General features: G+C 33.5%; 1 protein-coding gene and 1 long non-coding RNA gene across 2 annotated transcripts; both read left to right on the forward strand.

The window, feature by feature from the left end:
* The first annotated feature begins 473 nt into the window (after positions 1 to 473).
* Positions 474 to 4,835, forward strand: LOC113775744. The gene is made up of 2 exons (XM_027320741.1): positions 474 to 1,113; positions 4,419 to 4,835. The coding sequence occupies exons 1-2, from the start codon at positions 616 to 618 to the stop codon at positions 4,461 to 4,463; spliced, it is 543 nt and encodes a 180-aa protein (XP_027176542.1). The 5' UTR covers positions 474 to 615; the 3' UTR covers positions 4,464 to 4,835.
* A 2,033-nt stretch (positions 4,836 to 6,868) lies between these two features.
* On the forward strand, positions 6,869 to 9,540 carry LOC113758190. The gene is made up of 4 exons (XR_003466635.1): positions 6,869 to 7,139; positions 8,243 to 8,308; positions 8,386 to 8,880; positions 8,985 to 9,540. It is a non-coding gene; the product is annotated as an uncharacterized LOC113758190 (long non-coding RNA).
* The last annotated feature ends 12,296 nt before the right edge of the window (positions 9,541 to 21,836 follow it).

The following is a 21,836-nucleotide window of genomic DNA, read 5'->3' on the forward strand; positions in this document are numbered from 1 at the left end:
GCAAATCACAAATAAAATAATCTAATGCTGTATTACTTTTAATTCTTTGGGGCTCCGACTTTATATTTATACTATGATTTATATTATAATTAATTTATCGAGTATTAATTTGTAGAGATTTTATTACATACTAGACATGTTCTAAAGAATCAAAACTCAAGAGTCTATTTAATTATTGAATTTTTAATTCGTTCATTTAAAATACGATTTATGTGTGTTTGTGAGATGAAAGATATAATTATATATAATTAAAGAACATGTATAAAAGTTTTTTTTTTTTAAATCATGCTGAGATTAAATTTTCCAAAATAAAAAAAGAGAAAGATCTCTGACCAGATACAAAATAGAAAGACCCCTGACCGGATAAATCATGGTCCTTTTGACCAAAAAAAAAAAAAGACAAATCATGGTCCAAGTACATCGGATATTGGACAAAAATTTCCATGTCCCAAACTTTTCCCCACAAACAGCGCTTCTACAGGACCTACGAAATCAAAAGGCAAAAGTTTCTACTGGAGATCTATAACCTGCCAAAATACTCCCCTGTACCATCATCTTGAAGAATTAGAACAAAGCCAGAAAAACAAGAACCCAAGAAAGAAAAAAAAAAAAATCATGGGTTTGATTCCAAAATCTGAGCTTTGTAACCTCCCATTAACACTACTGCTAATCCTGTTGTTTTCATCAGTAATTTTCTCAGTTTCTGGAGAGGCATCAGAACCCACAGCTTATGAAATACTCCAAAAGTATGGTCTCCCAATTGGGCTTTTACCAGACTCAGTAACATCCTACAGTCTTTCTGAAGATGGGGCTTTTGAAGTTCATCTGGAAAAGCCCTGTTATGTTCAGTTTGATTATCTGATTTATTATGAAAAGAAAATTACTGGGAAGCTCAGTATTGGGGCCATAACTGAGTTAAAAGGCGTTCAAGTTAGAAGATTTCTGTTTTGGTTTGATGTTGATGAGATCAAAGTTGATTTGCCTCCTTCTGATAATATCTATTTTACTGTTGGGTTTATAAACAAGAAACTTGATGTGGATCAGTTTGAAACTGTTCATTCTTGCAGAGACGAGACGGCTTTGTGTGGACAGTCCTTGAGGAATGTTTTTCAGGTATCGTTCTTTCTTGGGGTCAGCTTAAATTTATTGACTTTTCTAGGTATTGGTGATATTGACTGAATGTGTTCTACTCTCAATATTGTGATACAGCTGCATAAAAGTTTTGAATTTTTTAATGGATATGCATAGAGTTTTTATCTTTTTAGTGATTTAATCTGAACTTCACTATATTTTCTGTTGTTGATGATATTCTTGATTTTATAGGCATAGACCATGCTGTTTGAGGATTGTAGAAGTTTGTTTCTGGTTTTCTTTGCTAGTTGGCTATAGATTATGGGCTTTCATTGATGATGATTCGGTCAAATTTGGACGTGTCTATTGTATGACTATTTTGCTTCAATTTGAAACTGAAATAATGTAATTTTTCCTCTGGCGGCGTTAAAATTTTATGAGCCTTGAAGGACTAGATCACCAGAGGGAAGGCTGTAAGGTAATTGGGGGAGCAGGCGTTTTTTCATGTATATTTGGAGTATGTAGATGTGAAGTGTCACAAGTGATGCTAGTCAGATTCTTCTGTTGGATTTGGCGCACATTTGTTGTATGTGGGTGAGATGTAATAATTTTCTTCCCCCTGTTCTAGCTTCTGACTGGCTTGATGGAGAGATTTTTAGCTAGTCTGTCCTTACTGATAGGTTAATCCTGGTTTCCCATGTTTCGGCCGGTCTTCTGCAATTAAGCACATCTCACAGTGAAAATAAATATGTGATGAATGTAGATCTAGGCTGTATACAACATTTAAGCTAGTGGTAGTCAGCAAAGATATATTTGACCTCTCCGTAGATATAATCGAATTTGTTTCGTGAGTTGTTGAAGTTGAAGCAGATTCAAAGAGATTTTGCTACGTAATGCAAGTAATGAGTTTACTTGTGTGGAGTTAATTCCCCTTTTCGGCAGTTGGCCTTTTATCCGACATGAAAGTAGCATCACTAGAGGAAGGGAGTTTTCATCTTTACTGCATTTTACAATCAAGTGTGGCAAGCAAATAACTGAATAGGACAAGCAAATTAGGACCAAATTCTGTTTGTCTTAATGTGGTCACTTATAGAAAGAACAAAATGAAGCAATTATCATGGTGTGTTTTTTGTATGACACGGCAGATAACTCTTGAGTCAACAAATATGGGCTTATACTTGACAGACACTATCTAGGACACGAACTGTTGCGAAAACAATATCTATGGAATATGAGAAGAGTAAATGTTGAGCCTATTTTAGGATGGCGACTAAAATGTTCTAGTTCTTGGATTTGAGCAGCTTTTACAGAGATAATCCCTCACTGGAGTAGCTATGCTGATCAGTTTACTTGTGTGGAGTTCTTTCCTCTTTTTGGTAACGCAATTAATCCTTTGGACTGATATGATACAGATATCGGTTGAGAAAGGGGCATTGTGCCTTAAACAAATAGAATTCGACTGAGGGCATTTTCTCTGTGCAGGTACATCCTATCTGGTATTTCTGACAGATGAAGTCAACAAAGATACATTTTTATGGGCTTTGTGCTCGCAATAATCTGTTGAGTTAGATAGCTAGCCAAATTGAGCTCTTAAGATTGCTTGCCATTTTCTCTATCCACTGACCTTGTAATTGAAACCCAAATTATTTCTACTAGGACTGCCCTCTCAGTATACTTTAAAATTTAGGGTCCTATCTTGGGGTAAGGAAATAATACCAATAAGGCTAAATTTTGAAAAATATTTGTATAATCATCTTTTTGAAATTATAGTACATCTCGAGAAATGGCTCTATCTACAATGGTGGATTGCTGCAAAATTTGTAAAACGTTCACAGATGGTACAAATAAATGCTTCATTAATTAGCCGAGGTGGCCTTGGTGTAGTGGCTAAGGTTGAGGCCCTAGGAATCAGAGGTTTTGGATTCAAATCCCCCTTCTCCCTCCTTGCTTCTTAAATCCATCCCTCCCCTCTTGGAAAACATTTTAAAAAATGCTCCATTAATTAGAATTAGTTGGACTTAAAGTCTCAGTGTTGCTTGTACCAAGACAACCATGAAATGTCGCTCTCAAGTTTTCTGAAAGTGACTGGATGGAAGAATCAGTAACCGCATAGAGCTGTTGACCAACATATGACAGACTCTTTTTCCTTTCTCATTTTCATAAGAAGTATAGCAGACATTCTAGGCTAGGATTGATTGAGATGGTTTGAAAATGGTTGTCTCTTAAAAATTCGGTTAGGCCGCAACTTGTATGGCACCAAGTCGCATACTGATTAGAGGTTACTGACGGTAGTACTGGCAGGCTAGGTTTAGGTGACTCAGCTGAAGCTTTCGGACATGTTGCTTATGCTGTCACTTAAAATGTTCACCCGAGACCAAGGTTCTCTTAGCTTCTTCACATTCGACTAGCTCTTGTTAATGTGGATTATTATATTATAAAGCATGTTTTTGCATGGAAAACCTACTATTTTAAGCTTGTCTTCTAAGTATGTGGTGGCATCATATTTTATCTCGCTGTAATCTTTCTACGTTGTTTATGTAATCTCTCCGTTGTTGCCTCTTATCCAATATCTTTGTTGAAGTATGACTCTGACTAGTCTAGAAGGTTTACCCTTTTGACAGAATATACTTCATGATCTAGATGAACACTGGGATAAGTCTTTTGCCTTTGTTATTTCCCTTTTACATATTTTTGAAGAAATAGCAAATCATCATGGACATTCGATTCTCTCTCACTTATCAATTATGGCTGGTTAATTTTCAATTGTTTCTTTCCGAAAGGCTTCTTCCATCTGCAGCTATGAATTCAAAAACTGTGAAGATCTGACTTGATTCGACTGTGTTGATTTTGGACACTCATACTTTAGCTTTCAGATTGTAATTGTTTTGCCTACTAAACCTTGGCTCTGGGTTATTGGTTCTTACTTGATGTTTAATGTTTTGTTTTTTAAACTAAAGATTATCAGTCAATGCAACAGAAAAAGAGGCACCCTTGCTAAGGAAATCATTTCTTACTTTAGGTGAAACTTCCTTGAATTATTGTGTTTTAAAGCAGAAATATGTTCTTTAGTTAGTCAGCATAATTCTCATCATAAAATCTGTAAATCATCATTTCGCCTTCCTAGACTATAATACTGCTACTTTGAGGCTCTCTTTGTATTAAGCGCTACTCTTATATATGTATGTTTTTTGATACACCTTCACACTTGCCATAAATTTCTTTTTCACATTCAGGTAAGATGCTCTCTCTCTCTCTTTCTTGATAGTGTCAGTGTTTGTAAGCAGCTAGTTCTGTGCTCAATCTAACAGATACTAATATGGTTTCATTTTCTGTTTCTCGTGTCATAGCTGCCAACTCCTGTAGATGATGTCCAGCTGCTCATAACTGAGTAGATGGTTGAAGATACTGAGCAGCCGCTGGAGGTACCCTGTAGGCATATCCTTTTTACAGTCTTAAGCCCATCAGGATTTCCACTATTGGCCGTGGTGGAAGATGTACTATCTGGTTAGAATATTAAGAACCTAATTGTAGATATATATATGTAAGCGTATTTCCTAGCTGACGTTCTTGGTGAACTCGCAAGGGAAAAATAAAGTCTTAAGTGTACCTAAGATGAGTTCCCTGTAAGGCTCATCAACCAGAAGTGTTCCAAAAAACTATCTATAGATACTTGTGGAGCTAATGGTATTGTTATGTTCTAGTCTAAATGCTTGTTCTTGCTAAAACTCGTAATGAAATGTTATTTGATGCATTGGCTTTAGTGAGATGATGAGCACTAACAGGTAATTTCAAAGCTGAAGATTATACTTACACAGCTATGGGATTAAGTTTCATGCAATGGCCTTAATGCTTTTGATGAGTGCATCTGAATTTCTGGAATTTGGTGACCCTTCTAGTTCTTTTGCCTTGAAGGCAATTCCTTCATGGCTAGCTCTGAGACATGCTGCAGATGTGATCAGTTGGGGATGCCCAACAACAAGAAGAATAAGGAATCATCTGAGTGGATCTCATTGGCATTTAAGTTTATCTGGGGTAATTTACCAGTATCTCCCTTCTGATTGAGCATCTGAGCCGTGATCCCTTTCACAACAAATGGAGGAATGAAAAAACAAAGATTGAACAATGGAAGCTAAAATATTTGCATTTTCTTCTCTTAGGGTTGAAATAGCTGCATAGGTCAATTTGGCTGATGCATATCAAACTTGGAGGAAGGTTAACCTCCTATGCAGCAGAAGGAAACAAAATATGAAGCTTCCTTTCCCTGTGATTGTTGGAAATAATTGATAATGCAGGTTGTAGTATTATGAATTTTAAGGTCCCTATCAATCTGGGTACGCTGTTTGATGTGTTGTATGGATAAAACACATTAAGTTTGTTTGGATAAGAATTTATTTGGATGATTTATTTGATCCAGTTACTGTAGTACTTTTTGTGATGTGATGTATGTGAGATAAAAAGGTGATTGGAAATTGTGTGGATGATGCAAGCAAAACAAAATCTGAAATAAATCTTACAAATTTTCTTTGCCCAAACAAACCCATTGTATTTGTGTTTAAAATTTGCAGACACAATTATAGGGGACAATGTATATATTAACAAAATAAAGATATACATTTATCAAAACAACATTTAAAAGTAGAACAAATGTTGACACTTCATTATCCATCAATTTCATCTATACAATTTCAACTAAATTTCTACCATGAAATGTACTCTATAATCATAACTGGAATCCATCTTATGCTTAGAATGAGATAATTACTCCTCCTAAATTTTTATTCCAAAAAAGAAAAAAAGATGTATAGAATGATCAAATGGAGAAAAATACTAAATCGTTCTTCTACCCAAAAGGGAAAAAAATTATAAAAGAAACCAATTTCCTTTTCGATTAGACCTTTTTAGAGCTTATAGGAGTCTTTTTTTTTTTTTTTGGTTTTTAAACAGAAGTAATCTTGTAATAATTTTTGAAATGTCATGTACCCCATTTAGGGTTACGGTGCATTTATAAACAAAAGCGCTTTTAAACACTGAAAGTATTTCTAAAATGTTTGATAACTAATTTTTCATAATTTAAAGAGTCCAATTGTTGGTAATTTAAAAATATTTTTGTTAAAAATACTTGTGTCAGAAGCGCTTTTTTTGAGGGATTAAAACAAAAAACATAAAAGTAGTTTCAAGGGATATTCCCTAAAAGAAAAAAGTTTTCCAAAAAAGATAATAATCTCAGAATTTTCACTATAAATAAGTAAATCTTGCTATCTTGCTACTCACTCATACTAAGCTTCGATGTGGGACGAAACACTCACAAGGAGGACTAATCATTTTTTTATTGAGCACATTCAAACTAACCTCGCAATAAAGTTGTAGTTTTTTTTCAACAATCAACAATACAGGAGATAATCTAATTAACACTCAACGTACACCAAAGAGAGTCTCACTTAACTTAAGACGAGACCCACAAGATTTACCTAGGCAATTGCAGACTGGAAGGCAAGTGAGGACCTTAAATCTTGCTACTCACTCATACTAAGCTTCATGTGGGACGAAACACTCACAGGGAGGACTAATCCTTTTTTCATTGAGCACACTCAAACTAGCCTGGTTGTAGTTTTTGTCATTTTCTTCACAACTGCAATTTCTACCACTCTTCAGTCTTCTTCTTCTTCCCAACCGCCCTCAAGACCTCAGCCCTGGATGTCCATGACTTCCTCCCAAGCTACAACCTCCTAAAGGGTCTCATCCCAGAAAATGTCGAGCCCTATTCTCTTGATTTGGAAGACAACACCGTCACTACCATTGCTGTGTTCAGTTCACTAACTTGGTTTACTATGACAGAATTATAACTGGAAGATTGGGTAAAAGGGCAGGTTTCTACTGTTCTTGGAATTTAGGTGAAGAAGCACTTCCCGTGGCTTCCTATTACTGCCATCCAAGTTGATGAAAGCTCAAAAGGGATTGAATTTAAAGTGGGGATTTTTGTCTGAGAAGTTGCCTGTTTCTATGTTCCGAGAGATTCCATCTTGTAGGGATAAAAGACTTCCAGCAGTCTCTGCTCGCATCAATTTTAGGTAAAGTTTGCATCTTTGTGCATTTTTTTTTTACTGATTTACATCGTAATTGGTATAAAAGAATAAAATTCTGTTTGCTCCTTTCCTTTGCTGACATATAAGTGTTTAAATTACTTGAATTCTGTTGATTCTTTTGTCTCTGTGCATGAATTGGATAAATTTTGTCTAGTTTTTTTGTGGAAAGGTTTGTGTTTTGTGGATTGGAAATCAGCTAAAGTTTTCCAAGTCACGTGTTGGTCAGATCATATATAGCGGTTTCTTTCCTGTTATAGCTTTTGATGTTTTACATTCAGCATCAAATGGGCTGTTCAATACTGGAAATGGAGTTAGGATGGGGATATTTTCCTCAAAGTTGGGAAGGGGAAAATGCTGGAACAGCATTTATGTTACCAAGTCTATATAAAAACATTTTTTTTAAAAAATATCTTGAAGGGTAAGTTCAGAGCAAGTTGGAAGAGGGCTTCAATTTTATTCTGGCCTTCGTGGTGCAATCTGATCATTTGTTTGTGCTTTATATATTGGCGAAACGCAAATTCTGCTCCTGTTTTTCACTTTGCTTGCTGCAATAAAAATTGATCAACTTGAAATGTAGAAAGATTGAAGAAAGCTGGATTTGTGATCATTTGAGGTCAATTAAGTGGTATAGGATGATGCCAGTTCAAAGAATGTATACCCATTCAAAATTTTGGTGCATCTTTCTCTGTCTATGTATTTTTAGGCAACTCAATAATGAATCTTTGCAATCTCTACTTTCTTCAGTATATTCGAGCCTATAATAAAAAAATTTATACATGGGCATCATTAGAAATTTGGCATTACCAACAACACTTGGGGTTTAATCGTGGGTTATCCACAGCAGTATGTTATAAGGTACCAAAAGACGGTAAATCTATCTGCTTCCCAAGCTTCACTCTTTAGCTGTTGCTACATTTCCAAATTCTCTTTCGGCTTGTTGAAAGAATTACACTTTTTTCGTTAAAATCTAGTTGGTAAACTTAAAACATTTTGTCTTTTGTGAGTAATTGTTATAAGAATCTGAATACTGGCCTTTACTAAAGTACCATATGCTAAACTCTTTTCCATTAAAACCAATATCCAAACAGATGATTTGAGCACAATCAGGTCAACAGAAGAAAGGTGCTTACCTATTTTACCATTTGTATTCACAGGTACTGACATTTCTTTTAATGTTCAAATTTTTTATAATTTTCCCTGTTATTCTTATAAGGATGAAAATCATTGGCAGAGCAGCAACCATGAGTAGTTCACCATGTGTCCTCCCAAATTATATATGGATGAACATCGCTGTTGAAAAGTTTGCATCCTTGCCTATTAACTTCCCTTTCTTGGATGAAGTAAAGGCTACTCCTTCAGTTGTCTTTGTTGAATCTTCTCAAGGAAACTAGAGACAGAATTTCTCGTTTTGTTTTCTTGTTGTCACTCTAGAAATGCTCTCGGGTTCCATGACAAGGTGCACAAGATGGAACCTTATAAGATATGATCAGTAAGTTGCACGTGTACATACCATTAAGCCTTACAATAGTCCTCATATGACGAAACATTTGCTTAATGGAACTTATGACATGTATACGAGCCCTTATAAATATCTTGTCAGATAAGCTTCAGTACATCATTTATCTCATGTAATGGACAACCAGATGGAAGTACTCTACTTGAACAACAAAATTGGACAACACTGACTCCGGTATTTATGCACCATCAAGTGTTGAATATTCTACAGGTTAAGTATGCTCTTCTTAAGGTCATCTCTTTTTCACGAGTTCTTGGCTGATTAACCTTCACAATTTATTTATTTTTTTCACTATACAACTTTTACAAAAGTAGGGAGCAGCTTCTCGAGATTTTCCTGGGACCGTGACTTCAACCACGCGCTTCGCCACCTCCACTGCCATCTCCACCGCGCCCCTGCCTGCTCCCAAACTCCGGTTATCTCTTTCCCTCATTTTATCTTTCTTTTAGCTGAGGACAGACATTTAATTTTTAGCTGAGGACAGATAATTGGTGCCTATTTGGGATACTGTGAATTCGTATTTTGCTACTCCTGACTGTCTACTTAATTTTATATCAAAATCGTTTGTGTTTGGAGAGTTTTGCTGTGTTGGTCTGTTTAATTCATATTTGTGTGTTTGCTGTGTGTAGGTAGTCATCGTTAATTGTTTTGTTTGTCTGGTTGTCTGTTTCGTTAGTTGTCTGTATTTGAAGTTGTGATCGGGGACCCCTTATTTAATTGAGGTGCTGGTTGACTTATTTTGAGTGTTTGTATCTTGTTCTTGTCCTGTTTACTGGTGTCAATGGCTAAAACAAACAATCCACTTCGTCCCCACAACCCACTATCCCTTTGAGTGGATCTTCCCAAGCAACTGCTTCGGGCGGTCCCCGGACCCGCCTTGGGAGGAACAGGGAGGTTCACCTCTCTTCTCCGCCCCACTTTGGCGGACATTTGACCTTCACTAGGGCAGCCGATAAGGAACGGTATGCCGCTGCGTGTACAAGGAAAATTAGTCCTTGTAAATTCATCCATGGCCCCACACTCGACCTTTTAAACATTAGGGATGAGGTCCTTAGGAGGATAACCGCCATTGGTTGGACAAATTATGCTTCCATTGTTTTACCTGCTTTCACTGAGTTAACACGAAAATTCTATACCACTTTCGAGTTCAATGTACCTGATGAATTCTCTGCTACGATTCCTGAGGTGATTCGGTTTAGATTGATAGGTAGGGAATTCAAACAGTCCATCACTGAATTCAATTTAGCTCTTGATTTCATTGACATCCCCTATTCCCAAACTGATGAATATATGACGAGTGCCTGCGAGTACACTGAGCCCTTTTTCTCCCATAACACTGGCTACTGGAAAGAATTGTCGATTGACACTCAATCTTAGCCTCTTTCCTTAAGAACTCCGTTTTTCGTTATTTACACCGTTTTATGGCTTATAACTTCTCAGGTAGGAAAGACAGTTCGGGTAGTTTTTTTCTATTAGGTAGGGAAGCCACTGTTTTTTTTCTCCAGAATGGCCGGGCTATAAGGCCCCGGTTAAAGACTTGTTTACTAGATATCCTAGTATGCTTTGTTTAATCAGATATACCAAGAGAATAGTTTATGTTTTTCTTTTTAATCTTTAATCTTATTTTTCTATCAGAGTCTAGAATTTTCTTAGTTCTTAATTCTGAATATCTATGGTATATTAAGTCTATCTTAGCTTGTCTAATATTTCTAAGGAATGATGTGGGATGGTGGTGTGCTACTTTTGATAATCTAGATTTTTCTATGTCTATGTATGCCAAACACTGATCTGGTGTTTCTAAATCTTCTAAAATTTTATCTGCGTTTGGATTGAGTGTTTTTGCACCTGTTTTTGAAAAACTGTTTTTCACATTCCAAATGCTACAGTAATGTGTATTTCAAAAACACCATATCCAAACAATATATCAAAAACAACTCCAAATATATTTCAATTATGTATATTTAATTTGTATATTTTAATAAGTATATTTCAATTTGTATATTTTAATTATGTATTTTAATATGTATATTTCAATTATATTTTAATATGTATATTTCAATTATGTATTTTAATATGTATATTTAAATTATGTATATTATACATAAATTATATTAATAATAATGTATATTATATATATTATACATTTCTAATATTATATATGTATACATACATATTATAAATATTTTATTTTATTTATAATATATTTTTATATATTTATAATATATTTACATAAATATTATAAATTATATAAATTATATATAATATAATGTATAATATATTATACATTTATACATAATATATAAATATTTATGTATATTTATAATATACATTTATATTATGTATAATATATAATATAATACATTTATACATTTATATTAATATACATAATATTAATTTTACATTTATACATAATATTAATACATGTATACATTTATATTAATTATATTAATACATTTTGACATAATATTAATATATATTTATAATTTATTAATTTATACATTTATATAATATTCATTTATAATTTATACATTTTTAATAATATACACTTATACATTTAAATATACATTTATATTATGTATTATATATATTAATACATTTATACATTTATATTAATATACATAATATTAATTTTACATTTATACATAATATCAATACATATATACATTTATATTAATTATATAAATACATTTCTACATAATATTAATATATATTTATAATATATTAATTTATACATTTATAATATTCATTTATAATTTATACATTTATAATAATATACACTTATAATTTATAATATATTTATAATATTCATTTATACATTTATAATAATATACAGTTATACATTTATAAATATATTTATATTATGTATTATATATAATATAATACATTTATATATTTTTATATGAATATATAAATATATTTATTTATAAATATCTATAAATGTATTATAAATGCATAAATGCATATTTATATAAAAATATAAAAATTATAATTTATAATTTATACATTTATATAATATTCATTTATAATTTATTCATTTATAATAATATACATCTATACATTTGTAAATATAAATGGATTATAAATGCATAAATGTATATTTATATAAAAATATAAAAATTATAATATTCTAAAAATACTCAAAAATATGTTTCAAAAATACCTCTAAAAATAATCCAAAAAAATCTACAGTAAAAGTTTTTCATATAGTTTTTGAAAAACAACCCCAAAAACAACTAATCCAAACGGACTTGTTTTTCAGATTCAAAATGCTACAGTGGTGTTTTTGAAAAACAAACCCAAAAATAGCTAATCCAAACGGAGCCATATGTATCTGGTTGTTTAAGAGTTGCTAATGCTAGTCTATATGCGTTTTCTGAAGTGGTTGTGAATTGAAATGGTGGTTCAAAATTCATGTAGATGTATGCAAATGTCAGCCTCCCAAATATGCAATCAATTATATCAGAACTATATTTTTATGAGTATTTGGTACTTGAGAGAGGTTAAAGGAATTATACCTTCCTTGCTTTTAATCCAAAGTTTCCTTCTGATGCTATAAGAGTTAGAATCTTGTTCTTGGAGGTGCAATCTTAGAGAAATATTGATTGAAACCACTTCTAACCCAGGGTAAAGTATGATTGCATGCGATTGATTGAAACTTGCAATATTCAGAAATTATAAGGACTTACAATGAAAGCTTTTGAGTTGCACACGGAAGTCTTGCTCTTTGATTCTTTATTCAACCTTTTGACAAACTTGTACAAGAACTTTGAAAATTTAGTATGAGTAGTTGAGAGTAGGTAGGAAAGATTGAAAGTAGTACAAGAGATTTTTCTCTAAGATTGCTAACGGGTTTTTTCTGCCGATATCTTTCTTTCTGTTTTTGAATCTATTTATAGAGGCTCGGGTCTTTATTTCAATCTTCATTCCATCTTCATTTGAATTTCATTTGCTTTTTGTTGAGAAGTGGCCGACAGCTTTGAATGATTGCTTTTTTCTTTTGAAATTGCCAGCACCTTTGAGTGACTTAAAAGTCATTTGGGTCTTGTCCGCATGGTCCCCCAAACGGATCAAAAGTTGATTCAGATGAGCCTGTTGACTCCTCTATTTTGTCGCTTTTGTCATCCTTATCTTGCTTTTGTAGATAGTTCAAGTATTCTTTGAGTATCTCGGGATTCTTTATCATCTTTTTCATCAGAAAGTCATTTGAAAATGCCTCGGATGCCATACTAGTAACTTTTTCTTTATCTTTTTTCTTTGGAGTGGTTGGATTAGGTAGAATAGTAGTTGGATTAGGTGGCATTGTCGTTGGAGTGGGTGACAAAGTTGTTGAAGTAGTGGTTGAATCTTTTGTCCATTTGAGCTTTGCTCCAGTTGTTAGAAATCTTATCACGTTTGCTTGATCTCCGAATTCCTGATTGAATCCTGTCCACCATTTAATTTTGAATTCTCTGACTAGAGACATTGGAAGTGGTTTTTCTAATTCTTGATGAATTTTGAAACTCCAGCAAAATATCCATGGAACTTTGAACTCCATATGAAATAAAATTGGTCTTGTATACTCTTCCCCCTTTGCTCTTTTTAGATAGGTTTGAAATCCCATGAGTACATTTGGAGGTAGTATTTCTGGTTGTGGTCCAAACCATTTCCACCAGTGATTGAACCAAATTGGAAATTCTTAGCATACAAAAAGAAAGTTAAAAAATATTCTAAGAAAATAAAATATAAAAAACCTAAGGAAAATGAACCAACTAAAAAGAGAAGATTTATTAAGAAGAAAATTGTTTGTTACAAATGCGGAAAAATAGGACATAAAGCAAACAAATGTAAGTTGAAAGAAAAAATTACAGAAATCTGTGAAAACGAAGAAGAAATTAAAAATAAATTAATAAATTTGTTAATAAATGAAAAAGATAAAAGTTCAGAAGACGACTATTATAATGATATATCTAGTTCTGAGAGCGAAGAAGATTGTAATTGTACCCCAAAATATATAAATGTTATAACTAAAAAACAAGATAAAGAATTCTTATTAGATATAATAGAAAAAATTGAAGATCCAATAGCTAAAAAAGAATATTTAGAAAGATTAAAAAGCTTAATCATTGAAGAAGATAAAATACCTAAGATAATAGAACCTTTTAGTATTTCTAAATTAATAGACAAATATCCTAATATAAACATAATGAAAAAAGAAACTACTAAATGTGACGACCCCACTTCTCCCAAGGGCGAACCCAAGGGTATCGGCGGGCCGCTTGCCTAGCTCGCGCCAGGACTCAAAACTTAAAGCAATAAAACTAGATAAATCGAAAGAGCACTATATACAATATATACAATCCCAAAAGTTATATTTACATCTTCAAAAGTCTCGAGTCCAACCACTCTAATACACTATAACCCCAACCAGCAGAAGATAGACCCTAAGAAGGGTGTTTATACAAACCACCAAAACAAAAACAAACATCCTAACTGTTCAACTATTACAAGCCAATCTAACTATACTAGTATACGAGCCAAAAGTCCCCGCGTCGGCCCCTGCTAAGGAAAACAAAAGAAAGGAGTAAGCTATATGCTTAGTAAGTAAACAGGGGCGAAAGCATAAATTTCACGTAACAACAGTTACACAGTAAGAGTAAAGCAAAAGCAGAAAAGTAACATCCCATAATAAGGATACAGGTGGCTCTAAAGCCAATTCATATGCCATGCGTGATCTCCTGCCGACACTCCGTCGACCACACTCAATGGTCCGTAGAACTTCACTTGTACACCCACCGACACCTTATCACCCTCACTGGCCAGTCACCTCACAAACTTGCCCGGGCGAACGAAATCACAAACTTGAGCTTGAGTCACAAGCTCGGGTCACAAACTTGGTCACCTTCTCGGTGAACCGGATTCACAAAATTGGTTCATAACATGAACCTACAAACTTGGTGACCTCAGACTCAGTTGGACTGACTTCGACCAAGCCCTAACCGGCTCGAATAGTCCATACAGGTCTTAGATCGGGCCCACGAACTCACAAACTTTGCAAACTTCACAAACTTTACTCGAAAGTCGCCCCGAGCCACAAGCTCAAGGGTTTTGGTTCCAAAAGGTTCATATACATATGCCAAGTACAATTATACATTCAAATTAGGGTTTAGGTCGAGTGCGATAAAGTACACCCTCGCCTAAGTACCCTTTTCACATATCTCAAACACATAGCAAAGAAAACACACCAAACTGGCCTGAATACTTACTCAGAATCTGAAATAGAAAAAATCACGAAGTCGGATCGAAATGAACAGCTAGTAGTGGGCCCCACCAGTTCCGCCCAGCTCACCACCGTCTGAAATAGAAGATTGTGTCACATAATATCGCAAACGGCTACTATCGTGCCTAAAACAAGCAAAACGGCAAAAACGACACGCGCGCACGTCAATACGACGGACGGAAACGGAAACGGCCGTTAGCGGAAACGGCAGATTTGACACTCGTTTCTAGTTTACTCATAAGTTGAGCTACAAATATCGGATTAAGGCGTATGAGAGGCCATATCGAAGCTTAAAGGATGAACAACAACTGTTATGAAGACATCCAGAACTGAAACTGGAGGCTTCAGTCCCAAATGAACCAAACACAATCACTTACGAAATCTGGCCAATGTACAAATGGTCAGTTTTGAGTGCAAACTGTTTTCTATGCTACACATGGTCAAAAGAGCTGAAAATTGGCAGTTAGATGGTTCATTCCAAATGGAACAACTTTCATGAAGGTCGGCAATCCAAATCCGGAACGGAAATTGGTCATCAGGACCAAAACAGATCTGACCAGAAAATGGTCATTTTCACGGGCAGGCCTTGTTTGCTCGGCTATATCTCAGGTTTTATAAATCCGATTCATGAAATTCCAAGGGCGTTAGAAAGCTCTGATATAGGGCTATAAGTTTGGTGTTTTGGTCGCAAGCCCAAACAGCTTGTAACCCAGTCAAATGTGAAGCCAAAGTTCCAGTCGTAAACTGTCCGGATATAAGAACGGTCCTGTCATGAATTCTTATTTCGATCATAACTAGAGCTACGGGACTCGGATTTTGACGCACTTTATAGCGTTTTGAAGCTGTGACCAAGATCTACATTTCTTATGACAGAGTCGACACCCAGATCGTACTCTATCAAAATCGAAAAAATCACGGTCAGAAACTTTCCAAAAACGTAACAGAATTTGACGGTCAAAACAGGTCTGAGTATTTCGTTTATAACTCAGGATATACTAATCCGTTTAACCTGACATTTTACAGGAATATCCAGGACTTAAGGGGCTACAACAATGTAGAAGGCCACTCAGTCCAAATCCTAGCACAACTAGGTCAAATATGCAATATACGAAACCAGAATTACCAAAACAGGTTTGCAAATCACATAATGCTGTAATGAGTCCAACTCAGTCTATACAAGTCCAAATGCATTGATTCCAAAGGCATATGGTAGCTAAAACATTCCTCTATATTTCATCAGAAGACACCAATATCCAAATCCAAAGTAATTCCAGTCAAAATAGCCAAATACAAACACAGTTCTGCCATCCTGATCAACCCAAAACAGCCACAGTAAAATCGACATATCTCACTCTACACTAATCCAAATGACCTGAAATTTTACAGGCACCTCAAACACATCAATACCTACAACTTTCATGTTTTAAGTAAAATCCAATTCGGCCTCTAGCCCTATGATCCAAAACCGGACAGAATAAGGGGTGATAAAACCCTAACTTTCCACAATTCAATCCAAACTCAAAATTGGTTGCAATTATCACTAATTCACACCTACTAGAGTCATTCCCCCTCATTATCAACCATCATAGATGACCACAACATCACATTCATATTAAACCAGAAAATTCCTCAAAAATATAAAAACTTCACCAAATCACTTCAAATCAAGAAATAAATCACAAATATCATCACTTTAGCCACTACTAAGCATAACTTAAGCATCATTAGGTGTAGGAGTATGTTCAATCATCACTTACCTAGTATACAAGAGAAGAGGAGTTGTAGACCACCTTAGCTCTTCCAAAAACTTCACCAAACTCACCACTAACACCAAATGGAAAGGTTGTATGGAGTAGAAACTAGTTTAGGCAATTGGTTTGGATGATTTGAGCTAGTTGAAAGCTTGAAGTTTGAAGAAGTTTTCTTCCTTCTTGGCAAGAGAGAGGGCCGGCTATGGAGGAGGTAAGAAATGGTAATTTTTGTGCAATTTTTAAGATATTTAACCATTTTGGTCAAAAGTCAAAAACATGAATAGTAAATCATAAAGTATAACCAATAAGAGAGTGACACTTGTCACCTCTTAAATGCATTCTTATCTTTCTTTTTCCTCTCACATCAATCAAATTTCACTCTCTACTTATCTCTTAACACCCGATAAATTTCACACAGTATCCGAAACTTAACCTTATTGGCCGAATTTTTCTGAACTTTTCGCACTAGTGGGTCCCACGTCCGATATACATTCTTAATTTCTCAAAACCTAACCGATACTTGAAAACTCATCTAAAACCTATATTTACTCAGAAAAATTATCTGGGGAAATTTCCAATATAGAATAATGTAGCAAAGGCGGGCGATAAAAACCCGAAACCACCCCACCGATTAACGAATAACCCTCATATCAGCTTACGAACGGACTGGGGCCTCACACTAAAGATCTTCAATCAGAAATTAATAATCTTAAAATACAAGTAAAACAACTACAACAAGAAATAATAGAATTAAAATTAAAAGATTTAGAAATAGAATCAAAAATAACATTAATAAATAACAATCAACCTTCAACCTCTAATATTCAAACAAACGAAATATCAATAGCAGAAAACCCAGTAAATGAAAACCAATATATAAATACCATAGAAAAAATGACTTTTCAAAAATGGTTTGCTTTAGTAACCATCACAGTAGAAGATTTCAAAGAAACTTTTGTAACTCTAATAGATAGCGGAGCTGATACAAGTTGTATTAAAGAAGGAATAATCCCCACTAAATATTGTGAAAGAACAAAAGAAAAACTAATGGCAGCAAATGGAGAAGATTTAGAAGTAAAATATAAATTTACAAAAGGATCAATATGTAATAATGAATATTGTATTAGACACAATTTCATAATTGTAAATAATATAAATCATGATGTAATATTAGGAACACCCTTTTTAATTCAAATATATCCATTTTTAGTAAGTAATGAAGGAATTTCAGTAAACATAATGGGAAAAATTATTACATTTAAATTCTTAACTCCAATTAGACAAAGGGAATTACAAACATTACAAACATCTTCAATATACAAAACAATAAATACCATTACTAAAGTACAACAACAAATAAGCTATATTAAAGAAGAAAAATCTTATTTAAAAATTGAAGAACAATTAAATGATACTAAAATACAAAAAAGAATATCAGAATTAGAAGAATTATTTAAAAAAGAAATTTGCGCAGATATTCCTAATGCTTTTTGGTATAGAAAACAACATATGATAGAATTACCCTATGGAAAAGACTTTGAAGAAAAGAATATTCCAACAAAAGCTAGACCAATACAAATGAATTCTGAGCTACTAGAATTTTGTAAGAAAGAAATAAAAATATTAATAGAAAAAGGATTAATAACCCCTGCAAAATCACCCTGGAGTTGTGCTGCATTTTATGTTATGAATCAAGCTGAAAAAGAAAGAGGAGTTCCAAGATTAGTAATAAATTATAAACCCTTAAACAAAGTTTTACAATGGATTAGATATCCTATTCCTAATAAAAAAGATTTGCTCAATAGATTATTTAATGCCAAGATATTTTCAAAGTTTGATATGAAATCCGGATATTGGCAAATAATAATAGACCCAAAAGATAGATATAAAACAGCATTTACTACACCTTTTGGACATTATGAATGGAAAGTTATGCCATTTGGATTAAAAAATGCACCATCAGAATTTCAAAATATAATGAATGATATTTTTAATCCGTATAGTTCATTCATTATAGTCTATATAGATGATGTATTAATATTTTCAGAATATATAGAACAACATTTTAAACATTTAAATATATTTTTAAAAACAGTTAAGAAAAACGGATTAGTTGTTTCTGCTCCAAAAATGAAATTATTTCAAACTAAAATAAGATTCTTAGGACACAATATATATCAAGGAACAATAAAACCAATTAATAGAGCTTTAGAATTTGCTACTAAATTTCCAAATGAAATAAAAGATAAAAATCAACGACAAAGATTTCTAGGATGTTTAAATTATATAGCAGACTTCTTTCCTAAATTAAGACAAGAATGTTCCATACTATTCAATAGATTAAAGAAAAATCCTAAACCATGGACTAATGAACATACCCAAAAGATAAAATATCTAAAGGAAAAAATAGAATCATTACCATGCTTATGTTTATCTCATCCTAAAGCATTCATGATAGTTGAAACAGATGCATCAGAATTAGGATATGGTGGAATATTAAAACAAAGAATGGATAATTCAAAAGAAGAATTAGTTAGATTTCATTCAGGAACATGGTCTGATCCTCAAAAGAATTATTCAACCATTAAAAAAGAAATTTTATCCATAGTTCTGTGTATATCAAAATTCCAAGATGATTTATATAATAAAAAAATTTTAATCAGAATAGATTGTAAATCAGCAAAAGAAATTTTACAAAAAGATGTTCAAAATATAGTTTCAAAACAAATATTTGCTAGATGGCAAGCAATTCTTTCGGTATTTGATTTCGAAATAGAATTTATCAAAGGAGAAAATAATTCTCTTCCTGACTTCTTGACTAGAGAATTTTTACAGGGAAATGGAACGTGAAACTCACACAGAATACATTCGAAGATTACGAGCTGAAAGAGATAACCCTATTCTTCAAAAAAGAGATGCAAATATTTCCCATAGACCATTTACCTATTATATTAAAACCCCCGAAAAAACCATTCAACCAATTCCTTATTCTCAAATTCGAAACCATGATACAGTTCATATTAAACACAGCTTTTGGGCTGCAACCACACCAAAAGAACAAGCCTTTCTTCTAAAAAGGCAGATCAATTCGAATATCATATTCAAAAATGTGTTAGAAAAAGCCAATCATCCTCCAGAAGACATTCAGCCAATTATAAATCAAATTCAACAGCTTAAAGAACAGCTTAACAGAATTATTTGTTAATTTTGCAGGATCATGGATTCAAAAGCAGGCACTTCCAGGCCAAAGACTCCTCAGGATTATGAGATGAGTCTTACTCCTGTTTCTCAAAATAGATTTCAAATTCTACAAGACTTTCCAGCTTTGACTTATAGTCAAGCTGCTCGTACTCCAACTTTTCCTCCTATAAGATCTCTTCAACAGATTCCAAGCCCCATTGAAAAATCCAAAGAAAATACTTATTTCACTAAACCAATCACTCAACATATCACGTTGACCAGATTTCAAGAAACACCATTATATACTACACTCAATCAAACTGTTCAAAGAATTTTCCCTCCAAAATGTTACTGGCAACCAGATGATCCTTCCAAAAATTTGGATTACTACGAATTAATTCTTACAGATACTCAATCTGTAGAAATTTACCCTATTCCAGATAGAAAAAATCCAAATATTATTAGTCATTCAAGATGCATCATAATGAAAGTTTGTTCTCCCAATGAATGGACTTCTCTTTATTCCAAAAAATCCTTTTCAGTCAATTTCATTCCAGACGGATTCACATATCAAGATTACAAAATGGCATGGTATCGTGCTTTCCTTTTTAGACCATTCAATCATTCCTGGTTCTTCACTTTCAAAGAAAATTGTAGCAGAGAATTTCCAATTTGGTTCAATCACTGTGGAAATGGTTTGGACCACAATCAGAAATACTACCTCCAAATGTGCTCATGGGATTTCAAACCTATCTAAAAAGAGCAAAGGGGGAAGAGTATACAAGACCAATTTTATTTCATATGGAGTTCAAAGTTCCATGGATATTTTGCTGGAGTTTCAAAATTCATCAAGAATTAGAAAAATCACTTCCAATGTCTCTAGTCAGAGAATTCAAAATTAAATGGTGGACAGGATTCAATCAGGAATTCGGAGATCAAGCAAACGTGATAAGATTTCTAACAACTGGAGAAAAGCTCAAATGGACAAAAGATTCAACCACTACTTCAACAACTTTGTCACCCACTCCAACGATAATGCCACCTAATCCAACTACTATTCTACCTAATCCAACCACTCCAAAGAAAAAAGATAAAGAAAAAGTTACTAGTATGGCATCCGAGGCATTTTCAAATGACTTTCTGATGAAAAAGATGATGAAGAATCCCGAGATGCTCAAAGAATACTTGGACTATCTACAAAAGCAAGATAAGGATGACAAAAGCGACAAAATAGAGGAGTCAGCAGGCTCATCTGAATCAACTTTTGATCCGTTTGGGGGACCATGCGGACAAGACCCAAATGACTTTTAAGTCACTCAAAGGTGCTGGCAATTTCAAAAGAAAAAAGCAATCATTCAAAGCTGTCGGCCACTTCTCAACAAAAAGCAAATGAAATTCAAATGAAGATGGAATGAAGATTGAAATAAAGACCCGAGCCTCCATAAATAGATTCAAAAAACAGAAAGAAAGATATCGGCAGAAAAAACCCGTTAGCAATCTTAGAGAAAAATCTCTTGTACTACTTTCAATCTTTCCTACATACTCTCAACTACTCATACTAAGTTTTCAAAATTCTTGTACAAGTTTGTCAAAAGGTTGAATAAAGAATCAAAGAGCAAGACTTCCGTGTGCAACTCAAAAGCTTTCATTGTAAGTCCTTATAATTTCTGAATATTGCAAGTTTCAATGTTCCATACTATTCAATAGATTAAAGAAAGATCCTAAACCATGGACTAATGAACATACCCAAAAGATAAAATATCTAAAGGAAAAAATAGAATCATTACCATGCTTATGTTTACCTCATCCTAAAGCATTCATGATAGTTGAAACAGATGCATCAGAATTAGGATATGGTGGAATATTAAAACAAAGAATGGATAATTCAAAAGAAGAATTAGTTAGATTTCATTCAGGAACATGGTCTGATCCTCAAAAGAATTATTCAACCATTAAAAAAGAAATTTTATCCATAGTTC

This window comes from Coffea eugenioides, chromosome 1, assembly GCF_003713205.1.
Source record: "Coffea eugenioides isolate CCC68of chromosome 1, Ceug_1.0, whole genome shotgun sequence".
NCBI classification, from domain to species: Eukaryota; Viridiplantae; Streptophyta; class Magnoliopsida; order Gentianales; family Rubiaceae; genus Coffea; species Coffea eugenioides.

Excerpts from the sequence above, each read along its gene's own strand:
- LOC113775744 (XM_027320741.1), top strand. The coding sequence starts at position 616 with ATGGGTTTGATTCCAAAATCTGAGCTTTGTAACCTCCCATTAACACTA. Across the intron at positions 1,114-4,418 it reads CCTTGAGGAATGTTTTTCAG|CTGCCAACTCCTGTAGATGA; the intron begins GTATCGTTCTTT and ends CTCGTGTCATAG.